Source organism: Acromyrmex echinatior, chromosome 16, assembly GCF_024713525.1.
Source record: "Acromyrmex echinatior isolate Ae372 chromosome 16, ASM2471352v2, whole genome shotgun sequence".
Taxonomy (NCBI): Eukaryota; Metazoa; Arthropoda; class Insecta; order Hymenoptera; family Formicidae; genus Acromyrmex; species Acromyrmex echinatior.
In genome coordinates this window covers 7315071-7328877 of record NC_141867.1, presented here as the reverse complement: position 1 = coordinate 7328877, position 13807 = coordinate 7315071, and the positions used below count along the sequence as shown (strand labels likewise).

The window sequence follows — 13807 nt, the reverse complement described above, 5'->3', positions numbered from 1 at the left end:
TTATATATATTAATCATTTTTATCATTTTTGCCAGTTTATTCCATTGAATAAATTTTGATCGCTTCTAGTTTTTACAATTGTAATGCTAAAAATAATTTAAACGATGTAAAAATGTTTCATTATCTCATATTAAATGAATGAAATATCACTTTTAAAATAACAGATTGTAGCCCAAAAGATGTTTAAATTTATTGTTGAAAATACACACAATTCATAAAAAAACTCGTAACATTGAATGAGTGCATTTTTGTAGAATGTAGAGTATAATAAAAGGAAAACATAAGTCATCATTGCTTCTCATGTGACTGACAATTTTGTAAAGCTGGTAATTAGGAAAGAACTTGATTAATATGTTTTTGAAGGAAATTGTGTATATACTTCTCCTGAAATAATCGATTCATTTTTGTGATCCAAAATCAAATATTAAATGACATTTACATTTTTTACAAATATTTTTAAAAAAATATTGATAACGTCAGCGACCATTGAAGTACCACTAAAAAGTTAGGCGTTATCAATGTATTAACAAAGTTATCACAAATTCCTCATCCTCTCTAAAATTCCATAACTTTTCCCTAATTTCCGGACAAAATTTCATGATTTTCCTTGACCTCAATAATATTTTGAAATTTTTTTGTATTTTTATCCTAATTTGGTAATAATTAAATATTTTGTTGAGAGTTAGCATAACAACCAAGTTAACATAACAATGTAAATTACTATTGATGTTGTTGACACTGCTTACATTTTTAATTGATAATATTCCAAAATTGTGATATATGTATCTTAAACTTCTTTAAAATCAAGAATTTAAATTTTCCAGAAAGTTTTGCAAAATTCTCTGACATTTCCCTGATAATTTCCTAATTTCTTTGATTTCTCTCCTTTTGTGGCAACTTTGATCGATAAAAAGTTTTATCGAGACAATTAACTTTGTAAACGTAGAAGCGATTAATTTTTACATTCACGAAAAGGACGTAGCAGTGTCAAGGACATTCATTGCGGATCTAAAAATACAAAGTCCTGAAATCGTGATCGATGTGAAAGAAACGGGAAGAGAAGCGACGCAAGATTCGTCTACAGTCCCGTGATTCATCGTCTTTGAATACACTGAGAGCCTCGTGGAAGTGCGTAGAAACAGGAAGCAATGACTAACGGTAACGATGCGATCCTATTGACGAAACTAGAAATACTGATTTCCGCGATGTACACGACATGGCGTGCAATTATAAACACGTCGATACACACCACGAGAAATTGACGAGGACGCGTTCGCGTAACGGTCAACACAATTTACACAATCGCGTGTTTATTCCAAACCGTAAACTCGTGAACGAAAATATTAAACCTTATGACTTTCAACTTCGTGATTCCTAACCCATATCAGTCATGGTTCGATAAGAGTAGAAAATGTAAAGCTTCTTTGTTTCATCACGACGGAGAGACGTATCGAGGGCACATTGTGTTTGTATGTGTGTTTCAAAAATTTAATTTCTCTTTTCCCAGTAAAATTTATCATCGTTTTAAAAAGTATACCGGAATAACGCTATTAATAAAAGTCGCAGCGAGAAATGCATCACGAGCGAAAGGTCAGACGAGAGCGAGATGTTATTTCCATTTGAAAATCAACATTTGAATGCAATATTTTTTGTAGCGCGCAATTTTTTGTATATTTAATCTTAATTACATTACTTACAAATGTGTGTGTCGTTTCATATTAAAATCTCAATTTGTTTTATTCGGGCAATAAAAAAATGTTTTTTTTATTGTTTCAAAAGTTTCAAAGTTTAAAATTAATCAAATGTAAACATAAAAATATATAATGTAAAAGCGTAGTACATATTTTACATAATAAAAGTAGATTTTCGGAAATATCTGTAATCCATTCTTGTATTTAAGACTATCTTAAGGAACCGCATAAACCAATCACACAGTCATATTAGCATCTTAAAACAATTTTGAAACAAGAACGGACTATGAATATACCGACCTTAGAAACTGAATCGAAACAACATTCCGCTTTCGTTCGGCGATGTTCGCCGAGAGTCCTCGCGAGCCCAACAACGAACGACTAAATGAAGGAATAAACGAACGAACGAACGAACGAACAAGGGGAAGGCAGGACAGACAACAGGACGGACCGGGGAACATTTGAACGTTTCTACATTCGAATTCCATCGAGTCGCGCTCTCGGCGTTCACGGTCGGACGTGTCTATATGAAAGCAGGGAGAATCGCCGAGCCGTGACGAAGCCCACATCAGGCAGCCTCAGGAAGGTCGGTGTCTAACGTAAAAAGGTGTATTCACCTTGATTCGCGCTCCTTCGCTCGCGACTTGACCAAGAACTTTCCAGTCGGCCGGCGCGAACGCGAATCGCGACGACTGGGGGAAGAGAACCACCGGACGGACAAAAGAATCAACGGATGACGGCTAATGGCTATCGCGATACTCAGCCGCTATCCTCGTCGAAGGGACGGACGTGGGTCGTTGACCGATGTGCCGCGTCTTCTAGATCCTCGCGTATACCTGTATCTCACGGGGAAATCCCGGGAATCGAGCGAGTTTCGAGTATCGAGACTTGACCCGCACGTCTTTCAAAAGCCACCCTAATTCTCGCCCCTTCGCGGCTAGAATTCAATCTACATTTTTGCCAAAGTATCTTTCGTCCTTTTTTTCCTACGTCTTTAACTGATTTAGTATATTTGTATGTTTTATATATATATATATTTTTGCGTTAATTTCGTTCTGTTTTCTTTTATTTTTTCTGTTATCAATGTATGGTTTTATTGTTTATTATTGTTCATAAATGGTCTTAGCGCTCGAGAGGACTTAATTCTAGAGCGCTCAATAAATGACGATATCTATCTATCTTTCATTCCCCCCACGTGCTCCCTCTTCAAGGGAAACTTTCTCACGCGCGTCTAGGATTCCGGAAGGAAAAGTCTGTCGCGGATTTTTGTGCCGGCAAAAAGGGGGAGAGAAATCCGAGAGGAAGGAGCGTCCTCGTCGGCGTCGCGTGCTCGGTGACGCTACCCGGCACGGCGCGGATCGATGCGACGATTACTCCTCGCGCGTACCGGTCAAACGGACCCCTGTCCCCCTTCCCTCCCCCTCCCCCCCCCCCGGAGTCGGTTTTAGCCCCGGACGGACGAAGACCCACCCTAGCTCCGACAACGGCGAGCCGTACGATTGTACGTACCGCGCCAGCGCCATCCTGACATGAGACAATCCGGGCCCGGCGGGTGTCGACAGCAAGGTATCCAGATCTGCAAGCGGCGACTTGTCGTTGACACTATATCCCACTACTGGACACATGCGCGCGAACAATTCTTCGTCCTTGAACAAAGCGCGAGCTCGTCATAACTTCCGGCTGAATCGCGAAGAGAGTGCCCTTCCTCTCTCTCTATCTCTTTCTTTCTATCTCTCTATCTCTCTCTCTCTTTCTCTCTAATTCTCGTTCACCCGGCGCCGACTCAATCGACTATACGAAGCACGGCTATCTCGTTCTCGCGTTAACACGATCGACAACGAATAATTACCCGCTTATTGCTTGAAAATTGCTCCGGAGTCCTTCCTCTCCGCGGTATCCGGTCACTGTCACCACCGCATTTTTACTGGCGTCCATCCGCCAGAACAACGGCCGACAAAGAGAACGACGGCAAGAGGAGACGGTTTCTCGGAGATAAGCGGCGGCGCGATGATGTGCGGACCGACGACTCTCGTGGAATCAATCCGGAGCGGAGAAAAGAGTTGGTTTCTTTCTGTCTCTCTCTCTCTCTCTCTCTCTCTCTCTCTCTCTCTCTCTCCGTCTCTCTGGTTCAGCCAATCACCAACTTGCGCTTCGATCCCTAGTTCTCGTTTATCTTGTCGTTTCTCCTCGCCCCGTCCGTCGGATACCGTGCGCGCGTGCAACTGCGTGCGTATCGAGCGCCTCCTCTCTTCCTCTCTTGTCTCAGGTTACCGTCGAATCGCTCTTTCGAGGTACTCTCTCTCTCCGCGGACCCGCGACTCTGACTCCGATCCACGACGTCGGCTCGACTGAGAGCAACTGAGAGGAACTACTGAACACCCGCTGGTCCCTACTCCGAAACGCGCCGTCTCGGCCGCGATCGGCTACACTCGGCCGCGCTCGGCCGTCTCCGCGACCTCGTGTCGCGCCGAAGAATGACGATTGTCGACGATATCGTCCCCCACCCCATTCATCACGCGCACCCAAGACTCCACCTCCCTAGCCTCTCTTGCCCTTTCTCTCTCTTCGTCAACCCTGCAGGAAATTCTGCCCCACGAGCGTTCAGCGTGTGCGCGGTGCCGATTGCCGCACCGAAATTGTATTAAACGCCGTTTCCTGGACTTTAATCACAGACCTCCCTCTTCACGTCCCTCCTTGTCCCGCAGTTTTCTGATCCGCGAATTTGGGGGGAATCAACCCTGTCCTTTCGTTTGCCTCTTGTGAAAATGAAGATTTAGAAATTTTTAATATTTTAGAAAAGTCATTTGTTGACGAGAACGTAATAGTATGACCTCTCCTTTGTCTCAGAAGCCAAATGAGTGAAATCATCGAGTAGAAAAGAAGACGTTTCTGATAACATTGTAAGTAAATGACAATAAAAACGAGGCCTTGAAACGCACCCTTCACTTTCGACAAAGACGTACTCGGTTGAGGATTAAGGGGAAAACACGAGGCTAAACTCTGTTCTTTAGAGGGGATATATCATACATTTCCAAAAGGGATGCGAAAAAGGGAGGTTCCCTCACAACTATTCGTGTAGCGTTAGCGTATGGCTATCCTACTCGAATGGAAAACATTTCTTGTTCAAAAGATTGAATGCTTTGCTCTACGATGCGAAAAATCGACTTGAATAACGACGCCATTCCGTTTATCTGATTATCGAAAATAATTTCTCGAAACTAAGATGAAAATCAAACATTTTTATTTGCTACACACAGAATTTTCTCTTAGAATTTATCTTAAAAGTCATAGTAGTGAGATAATGTAGTATTTTAAAGAATTTTATATGATTTTCTCTGATTTTACGTATCATAAAATATAAAAATGTTTGATTAAATTTTCCTAAAATATGTAACAAAATTTCAATAATTTTTAAATACATTAAGTAATTTATGATTTTTTTATTATGATTGTTTTAAATAAATGTATGCCAAATAATAATAAACATATAAAATGTCATAAGTTTTACAATACAGCATGTATTATAAAATATATTTTCAATCTGACAGATGCCTTTAAAAAAATGAAAAACAAGTTGTACCGTCAGATGAAAGTTAATTTATAATACATTAATGAAAACAGACATTAATCCAGAGTGTTTACTGAAATTTTAGAAAGAAGTTCCCTAACAATTCCCAGATATTTTATTCCAAATTCCAGTAAAATTAGACAATTTTTTTTAATACAACTTTAAAATAAATTGGAGTGCAAGTAACGCAACAAACTATTTATTGTAAAATTAATTAATAAAAATAGAAATTCCTCAAATTATATAATATTTTCTACAATTAAAACTGTGAAATTTATAAAAAAGATTCACTACAGTATGGTATCAGTGAGCTACTCTTTTCTGCTGAGTATTGTCTCACGATGTCACCTTGTTTTTTTTTTAAATTCGCGAAACACGCAAGAATGTACGTAAACATTCGCGGATGCTACACTTATTGCGAACTAACTGTCAACATTTTGCGTTATCAAGAAAAAAAAATCGAAGAACAATATTTTCAGAAAAAGACAAAATAAATAAAATTCCAAGAATTTTTTTGAGTATTGATAAAATTTGGTAATGAAAAAAATCTTTAATTTTCAGGCTAAAAGTAATCCCCTGAAAACTCAGGTTTCCCAGTTTTTTTTTTTCAAATAGGCTAAACTTGGATAAGATGGCCAGCTTTAAAATACAAAAAAAAAACTTTATTTTTTATTATCTTTAATAGTGTAATTGACGGAAAAAATATTATACGATTAAATATAACAAAATACGATACAATAATACGATTAAAGATAACAAAAATTAAAGTGTGTCTTTTGCATTGAGATGGCCATCCTAAGTTTATCTTAATTGCTCATTATATAAAATTTTTCTATGCAGTATAATAATGATTGATTATATCTGATGATTATCAGTTATTATACTTATATATACTTTTAAAAATATTTTGTATTATAATAATTCACAATTTATTTTAAAATTTTTATTATGTAGTTTATAAAATGTCCCTGTATATTTCGTATATTTCGAAAATTCCTACTATTATCGATATTTGATAGGTTATCAAATTGTTCCAAGCTTATAAGCTAGCTTTCATCATCAAACATGAAAGAGTAACGAATTTCAAATCTAATTGTATACCAAACGATGTTTTTTATGATGGAATTAATCTCAGAAAAAAATTTAAGTTAAAGCTTTAGTTTTGGAGATACAAGAAATCAAAATGGTCAAATTATCAATATTCAAGCCCAATTAAACACAAAAAGAAAGTTAATACTTCCTTGATAACAATGGGATTTTGATTAAAATTAATCAAAATAATTTTCTAACCCTTCTAATCCTACTGCTTAATTTTTTAAAAGGGTAAAACTATCCCCAAAAAATTTTTGGGGGGATTATTACATTTCAGATTAATTGCGTTAATGTCGACAACCATATCGACACGTAATTATTATTTCTGAAGTTAATTTATTCGTTTGAATAATATATATATTAGTTCAACATCTTAATACTTAGACCGTAGTGGCGCTTCGGATTGTAATGTTATTTAATATAAACGGTCTTGTTCCTATCTTATTATCCCCAAAAAAGTTTTTGCTAAATTTCTCGGAAACAAATGCAAATAAGAAAAAATGTTTAAGATAAAACTTGTTTGTCTTGAAATTCTTAAGAAATTCTTCCAAACATATTTTATCATATCAGCATTCGTTTTTAAGAAATTCGGGAAGAGCAAAAGAGAGGGACTGGTATTCCGAAACACATATAAGATCCACATACATGCATATGATAGGCATCGCGCGGTGGCTTTCGGCAGCACCGGAAACCAAGAGAGCACGCCCGTCTCTGTTCGTCCAGTTACATGAAAAAGAGGTCACGAAAATGTTTTACGAGCCCGTTTAAGGTGCCTTCCTCTCGGAGGGGTCGGCGTCAATGGGACCGTGACGTCGTGCCGGAATCACGCACGACGGTCGTGACATTGTGAGAACGATGGTGATACCGGGAGAGAAAACCGGAATACATTTCGGACAAAACGCGTTCGACGGTTTACCGCACCACAGCGAAACATCCGGTGTGTGTACAGCGAAAGAGTTATGCCAATCCGAGAGAAAATATGATCTCCGGAAATTAATCGCTATTTTCTCTCTCTCTCTTTTTCTTCTTCCTCTTTTTTCCCCCGAATTTTAGATTCTAAATGTTGTAATAAAGAACATCAGCATGAGACTTTATTGAAATTTATCAGAATAAAAATGTGCAACGAGAGAGAGAGAGAGAGAGAGAAAGTTACAAAGCAGATGTAATACATTGTTCAAAAAGAAAAAATAATTATTAAAAAATATTATTTTTTAAGTAATAAAATTATTAACTAATAAAGTATAAAGTAATAAAGTTATTTTACTCGAAAAACAATCTTTGATATACACATTTTCCAAAATTATTATCTACACACATACAGTTCACTGAGAAAAATATTTGGTTGGATTAATTGAAATTCTGGTAATCTTGAAAATAGATGGCTCAGAATTTTCTAGTTAAATCTATTAGAAATCTAATTGAGATAACCGGAATTATAATTGATATAACTACTATACTCTATTTTCGATCAGATATTTTTCAGTATTGAATTACAATTTAATAAACTAAGCAATTCTAAGAAAAATGCTTGGTATAATCATTCAATTTTATTCACATATTCACGATTAACAAAAAATTAAATAGTTAAAATAAGACAATTTCTAAGTGAAAAAGAAAAAAATATTAGTCACAAACCAAACATATCTCTAATGGTAAATTCGATCACTCGCACTACACTGGATCAGTATAGTCATATTAAAAGCCGCTTTATATACAATATCTCAATGCAGTAATACATATAATCAACTTTGACAATAAAATGATACATATATATTTCGTCAAATAACGTGACATATCATTAGTAGATAGTTAATTGTTTAAAATATTTATATACTTCTGCATTTAACTTTGCTAAATAATTTCATGTAAAATCTCTTTAAATCTGAATCAATAAATAATCACTGATATCAATACCAAGTATGCCACTGATAATCAATGAATTAAATGCGAGATCCCTAACCTAATTAATCTTTATTGTATGATCTAACTAACCTTGTTTTAATGTTTAAATTCAATGAATATAATATTGGAAGATTGAAATTAACGTGCAAATATTAATATTTTAGTTATATAATGCTCAAATATTGTTCCTTTTTTAGTTGAACTTTACTGATTATCAGTGCAAAGTATGCCATTGAATAATTAGTGACTATCCACTGATTCAGATTTAGAGGGAACCTTTTAATATGCACTGATCTAACGTACACTGTTAGAAATGTCCTTAAATTTCAAGTTCTTAAATTTAACGTATTTATAACTAAAAAGTACATTTGTGTACATATAAAATTTAATGTATTTTTCATGAAAATTTATGAAATTTAATGTACACGTTGATTTCATTTAAGTAACTACTACTGTAACTTAATTTTCAGTTAAATCATTCATTACTTTTAATTTCGTTCATAACCACGAGCTTCTTTTAGGTGTAAAGGAAGCTCATGGTTACATTTCTAACAGTGTAGTGCAAAAGAGTGATCGAATTCGCTATTAGTGAACGTGGGAGAAGAAAGGACGTTCGAAAGAAAGGACGCGGGGAACATCGTTACGTTTTTGAATTTGAATTGGAGAAGTTGATATTAATAAGCGTGACCTCGCTCGGGGCGAGAGACTCCCCTTGACCCCCTTGAAAAACGACCCTGAGGCTCGTCCGCCCCACGAGGCACACGAGAGTCGGCGTTTTATATACCCTCTAATGGCTCGCTACCATTTCCATTTCTATTATTCGCGTGCATTACGTTTTCCCGCTGTTTGTACTGTTATTATTACTAAAGACTTTCCGTCAGCCCCTGCGTTAATGTACGGGTTCCCGATATATTATAGGTTTCCCGATACGTACAGACCATTTTTACTGGAACTCCCGCCTATGTTTTTTTCTCACAGCCCTCTCAGGTTTCGCCCACGTTCGATCTTATTTATTATCCTCCTTAAAGAAACTTGGAATTAATAAGGTCCCTCGAGCATGCGCGCGTTTTGAACCAACCAACTTTGACAATCGCTTTAACTCGTAAATTCATATTTCACCGAATGAGAGATATTCCCGGACGGTGTAATTGGACGACGACGTTTACGTGTATCTCCCGTCCGGAAAGTTCGGAGCAATTTCTGTCGTGGATAAGTAAAATTGAGAACGTGCTATGTAATACAGGTATAGTTACGACTGCCTCATTGCCGGCTGCCTTATTGAGCGCGCGAAACTTCTCTGAATGTATGGAGAACTGCGTAAATGTAAGTTGGCCGCAATCGCACGTGGATAATCCAGTGACTAAGGGCCGCCGTTCGTAGCGCGTTCATTTAACGCTTAAATACGAGAAAGCAGGAGAGAGAGAGAGAGAGAGAGAGAGGAGAGACTTTCATCCTGCGCGATTACTTCAAATGCGATCTTCATATTCGTGAATACGAGTAAAGCCGAGTTAAAAATTTCAGCTATACATCGTGATGCAATTTTCGTTACAAATACATCGAAGAAGCGTACGTGTATAATAAATAAAGATACAGAAGCTGAATAAAAATTTAATTAAAGAGGATAAAAAAAATGTAAGCTCGGGTAAGATTTATAAACTTAATTAGACAAGAAATATATGCGTACACATACATACATGTACACACAAGTAGGTACGATGCATCAAGGAAGATATTTAATGATTCAATTAGCAAATAAGTATTATTTTGTAAACTATTCCGCGAGTCGAGGGATTTAACTCGCCCGAGGGATTTTTCCATGTTGCTACACAAGGGACACACACTTGATACAGAAAAAAGTAACTTTCTCGTGGTGGGCGAGTCGAATTAATTTGCACGATTACGTCAGGGAGTGCCCGTCGCTACTCTCCGCTGCCAATGCGTGTAGCAATTCAGCGAATTTTTTTGTAACGTAGCAATAACACAGCTGCTATCGAACGTTATCGAGAAAAAAAAAACGTAGCAATTGATACGAGTGAAATCGTACTATCGAAGAGTACCAATTAAAAAAAAAACAAAAAAAAATAAAAAACAAAAAAAAACAGAGAAAGAAATTAAAACACGTGACGCGCAGCGGAGATAGAAATGAAAATGAAAACGACGAATAACAAATGGAGATAGGTATAACGCAGATGAATGAAATAAAATAAAATTTGATACAGAAAGGAGAGATAAGCGCCGAGCGGATTATGCGACTCGCAAGTTTCGGGGCGTTGTTCCAGTTCGGGGGCACTAATATCGTATATAGAAAGCGTACCGGGAGGAGAGCGCGAAAGCGCGATAGAGCTCTCCGCGGAGGGTGGAGAGCGGGCCTCGGGAAGGCGGAGAACAACGACGACGGCAACGACGATGGCGATGGTATCGGGGGGGAGGAGGGGGGAGGGGGCGGGAGAGACGAGGGAGAAAAGAGAAGAGCGGCTGCTCGTAATGCCGCGAGAGGTGATTGCGTTAGAACGAGCGAGGCGGAGAGAGAGGGAGGGAGAGAGAGGCGCAAGCCAGCAGCAGCAGCAGCAGCAGCAGCAGCAGCAGCAGCAGCAGCAGCAGCAGCAGCAGCAGCAGCAGCGGCGGCGGAGGGTTCAGACGAGGTCAGGTCACGGGACGAGAGAGCCGAGCCGCTCGCTCGGTCGATAGAACGAAGCTACCACCTATGCCACGCGGCGGTGGCGACGACGGCGGCGACTGCGACGGTGGTAGTATCACACCATGTCGAGCACTCACCATGGTTAATGAGAGCGAGCGTATACTTCCACTACTTATATTACTACCACTACCAACTCTGTACACTCCACTGTACCATTCTACGCTCCGACGAGCTCGATGCGATTTCTCGACGCGCCGGGGGAGCCTGGAGCAACGTTCTCATGTCGGATGTCGACATGTCGAATGATGCCTGATTAATGCGGCCGGCCTGCGATCGACGTGAAATATATGCGCGGACGGAAGAGATTAAAAGACAAATTAAGACGTATCGCTGACGCATTATGGTAAGAATACGTATTTGTAGAAGGCGCGTTTTATTCAGGGAGCGCCGAACGCATGAATTGGGAACGTATTGTACGGCTGCGCTAATGTTAACGCGAATATCTAGATGTTCTACAACTTCGTTTGGTATTCATGATTCCGACTTGTACGAACTTATCTTTTGCATGACTGAGACCGGTATTGGAGTGGATACAAGATGCACTCGCGAATAATGAATAACGATTTTATATTTGTCAAAATGTCAGAGCGTTGTACCTTATTCACGCTAAAGCGTTGATGTATATTTGATGGAAAATTATTACCCGATTATCATACGCGCTAATACACGTTTAAAGCTGTTGCTCATTATAGATGATATCATTAATTTACAAGGTTTCTGTGTCGACATCTGAATGATGAGTCTTATGTATTTTTAGCTGCTGAAAAAAATATAAGTCTAGAAAAGTTTCATCATTAATACATTTTGAGAAATCAAGGATTTTATTTTCGGAACTGTAAATTTAATAATTTATATCTTGTTTCTTGTTTGCACGGGATAAAATGCATAAGAGTCGTCATTTAATGTTGAAAAACAGAAAAAATTAAAATATTGTCAATATTTATTTGAATACATCATTTAAAATTGTATATAAATAATAAAAGAGATGTCATATCATTATATTTATTTTGGCATATTTTAAAAAAATATTTAAATTTCTTGTAGCTATAAAGGCATCTGAAATAACGCCCACTAATCATATAATGCAATTCCTAATAAAGAACTGAGTCGAAAAGTCCTTTACCATTTTGCAATATATTTTTTTAATTATCTAATAAGCAAAACGTCTAAAATCGACATATAAGGCAACTTAAAATTATCTTTAAGAGTTCTTTAAGAGTTCTTTAAGAAATATCTTCAAGATATTTCACAAAGAAAAAATATTTCACACTGAAAAATATCTTAAAATTGTCTTACATAATTCTCTCGTTAACTATTGTAAAAATTGCAAAATGGTAGATGACTTTTCGACTAAATTTTTTATTAGCAATATCACTGTATGATTACTTATTTCATATACATCCTGTATATTACATAAGTTATGAATTTGCGTTATTATATAAGACGTTGAAAGTGAAGATACAAAAAATTCAAGGTAACTTATTCTTTTACAGTATTTAAAAATCTTAAAAAACACCTGTTACTTGTTGAGAAACAAATGTCGATCAAAATTTAATATTCAGTGTATTTTATCACTTATCCGGCAATGTCGAAAACGTTCTTTTACATACAAAAATATATATATACACAGACACATATATACCCTACGCGTTTTCAATTCAACCACTTTATCATAAACTGATGATTCGAGAGGATAAATTATTAATACTTTTGTTCGGCCTGTCGGATGTAAACAGACGTTTGTAAATGCATATGTTCCTCATGGCCGTCGATTAAATGCCAAGCGAGGCGGCTAAAAAGAGAGATCCAACGTGGTCGACAAAGCCGCGAACGTCAAAGTTATCATTATTTAGGTCACTCTATGCATTTCCGCGAGAGGTTCGGAAGTTTTCTTCTCTTATTTTTTTTTCTTTTATCGCTCATCGTTCGGGAACACGCGTGAAGACATCTGTACCTTCAGGGTACATGTGATTTCTACTAAGGAAAATAACCGTGAGACATGCGGCTCGTGCATGACCTCCAGTACGAAGCCTGGCCGCTTGCGCTTCCTCGTCCGGACTTTTCCACGAAAGAACCCCGAAGATGACGTCCTCTAGCCATTGATTACAGTGTCGTGAGCTCGACACTATAATGTGTAGCAAACCACAAATTATATACTTGGCGAACTCTCGTAAATTCTCTGCAAACAACGGAAATCAATTATTACTCTGTACAACAACGAGATGAAAAGAGAATTTATTAACCTCCACGTCTCGTAATTTTCCTATTTTGAAAGCGGAATAATTCAACATGAATCAATATCGAAGGCTGGCCTTATAACAGTAGGACATTTAGTGTCAATTTATTTTCGGAAACTTACAAGTCGCGAAAGGTTAAAGTGTTAACGATTCTCAAGGAGCACACGCGGTGTCGACGAGGTAAATCGACACAAGAGTTGGCCTCGCTCCAAGAGAGACGCGGGCCATAGGTGGAAAGCGGGCAGGAAAATCTTTTCCGAGGATTTTACGGAAACACGACGAGAGAGTTCCGAGCTCGCGGCGAATAAACGATCGACGCGAATGTTAAAGCTCGTGTCACACTACGCATTGTGAATTGGATTCAAATTGAATTGGATTCAAATTGCGGACTGCGAATCATTGAGTACGAATTGCGAATCGTTGAATATAAATTACGAATCGTTGACTAGCGAATTAGATCGACGATTCGCAATTTGCGAATTCCGAATCCAATCCCGCATAGAAAAAGATTACTTTAAATTTAACAAAATTTAAAGTATTTTATTAAAATTAATATTTTCTTACAAAGAAAATATTTAGTTTTATAAAATTTAGTTTTATTTCATAGAATAATATTAGG

The 13807-nt window shown here is 37.5% G+C and overlaps 2 protein-coding genes across 10 annotated transcripts in view; both read right to left on the bottom strand.

Moving 5' to 3' along the window:
- The window catches only part of rdx (BTB/POZ and MATH domain-containing protein rdx), a 43892-nt gene extending 39826 nt beyond the window's left edge, over positions 1-4066 (bottom strand). The window contains exons 1-2 of one of the 4 annotated variants that reach the window (XM_087414483.1): positions 3541-4066; positions 3201-3337 (exon numbers count right to left, since the gene is read on the bottom strand). In XM_087414483.1, the coding sequence (XP_087270609.1) occupies positions 3201-3316 (116 nt within the window). In that variant the 5' untranslated portion in view covers positions 3317-3337; positions 3541-4066. Of the gene's footprint in view, positions 1-3200 lie in introns of all 4 variants that reach the window. The other 3 variants (XM_087414482.1, XM_087414486.1, XM_087414485.1) reach the window with 3 other exon arrangements.
- The window catches only part of Orc2 (origin recognition complex subunit 2), a 74266-nt gene continuing 63900 nt past the window's right edge, over positions 3442-13807 (bottom strand). For all 6 annotated transcript variants that reach the window (XM_087414480.1, XM_011061045.2, XM_087414476.1 and 3 more), the window contains one exon: positions 3442-13130. The gene's annotated coding sequence lies outside the window, so the exon portion shown is untranslated. The remainder of the gene's footprint in view (positions 13131-13807) is intronic.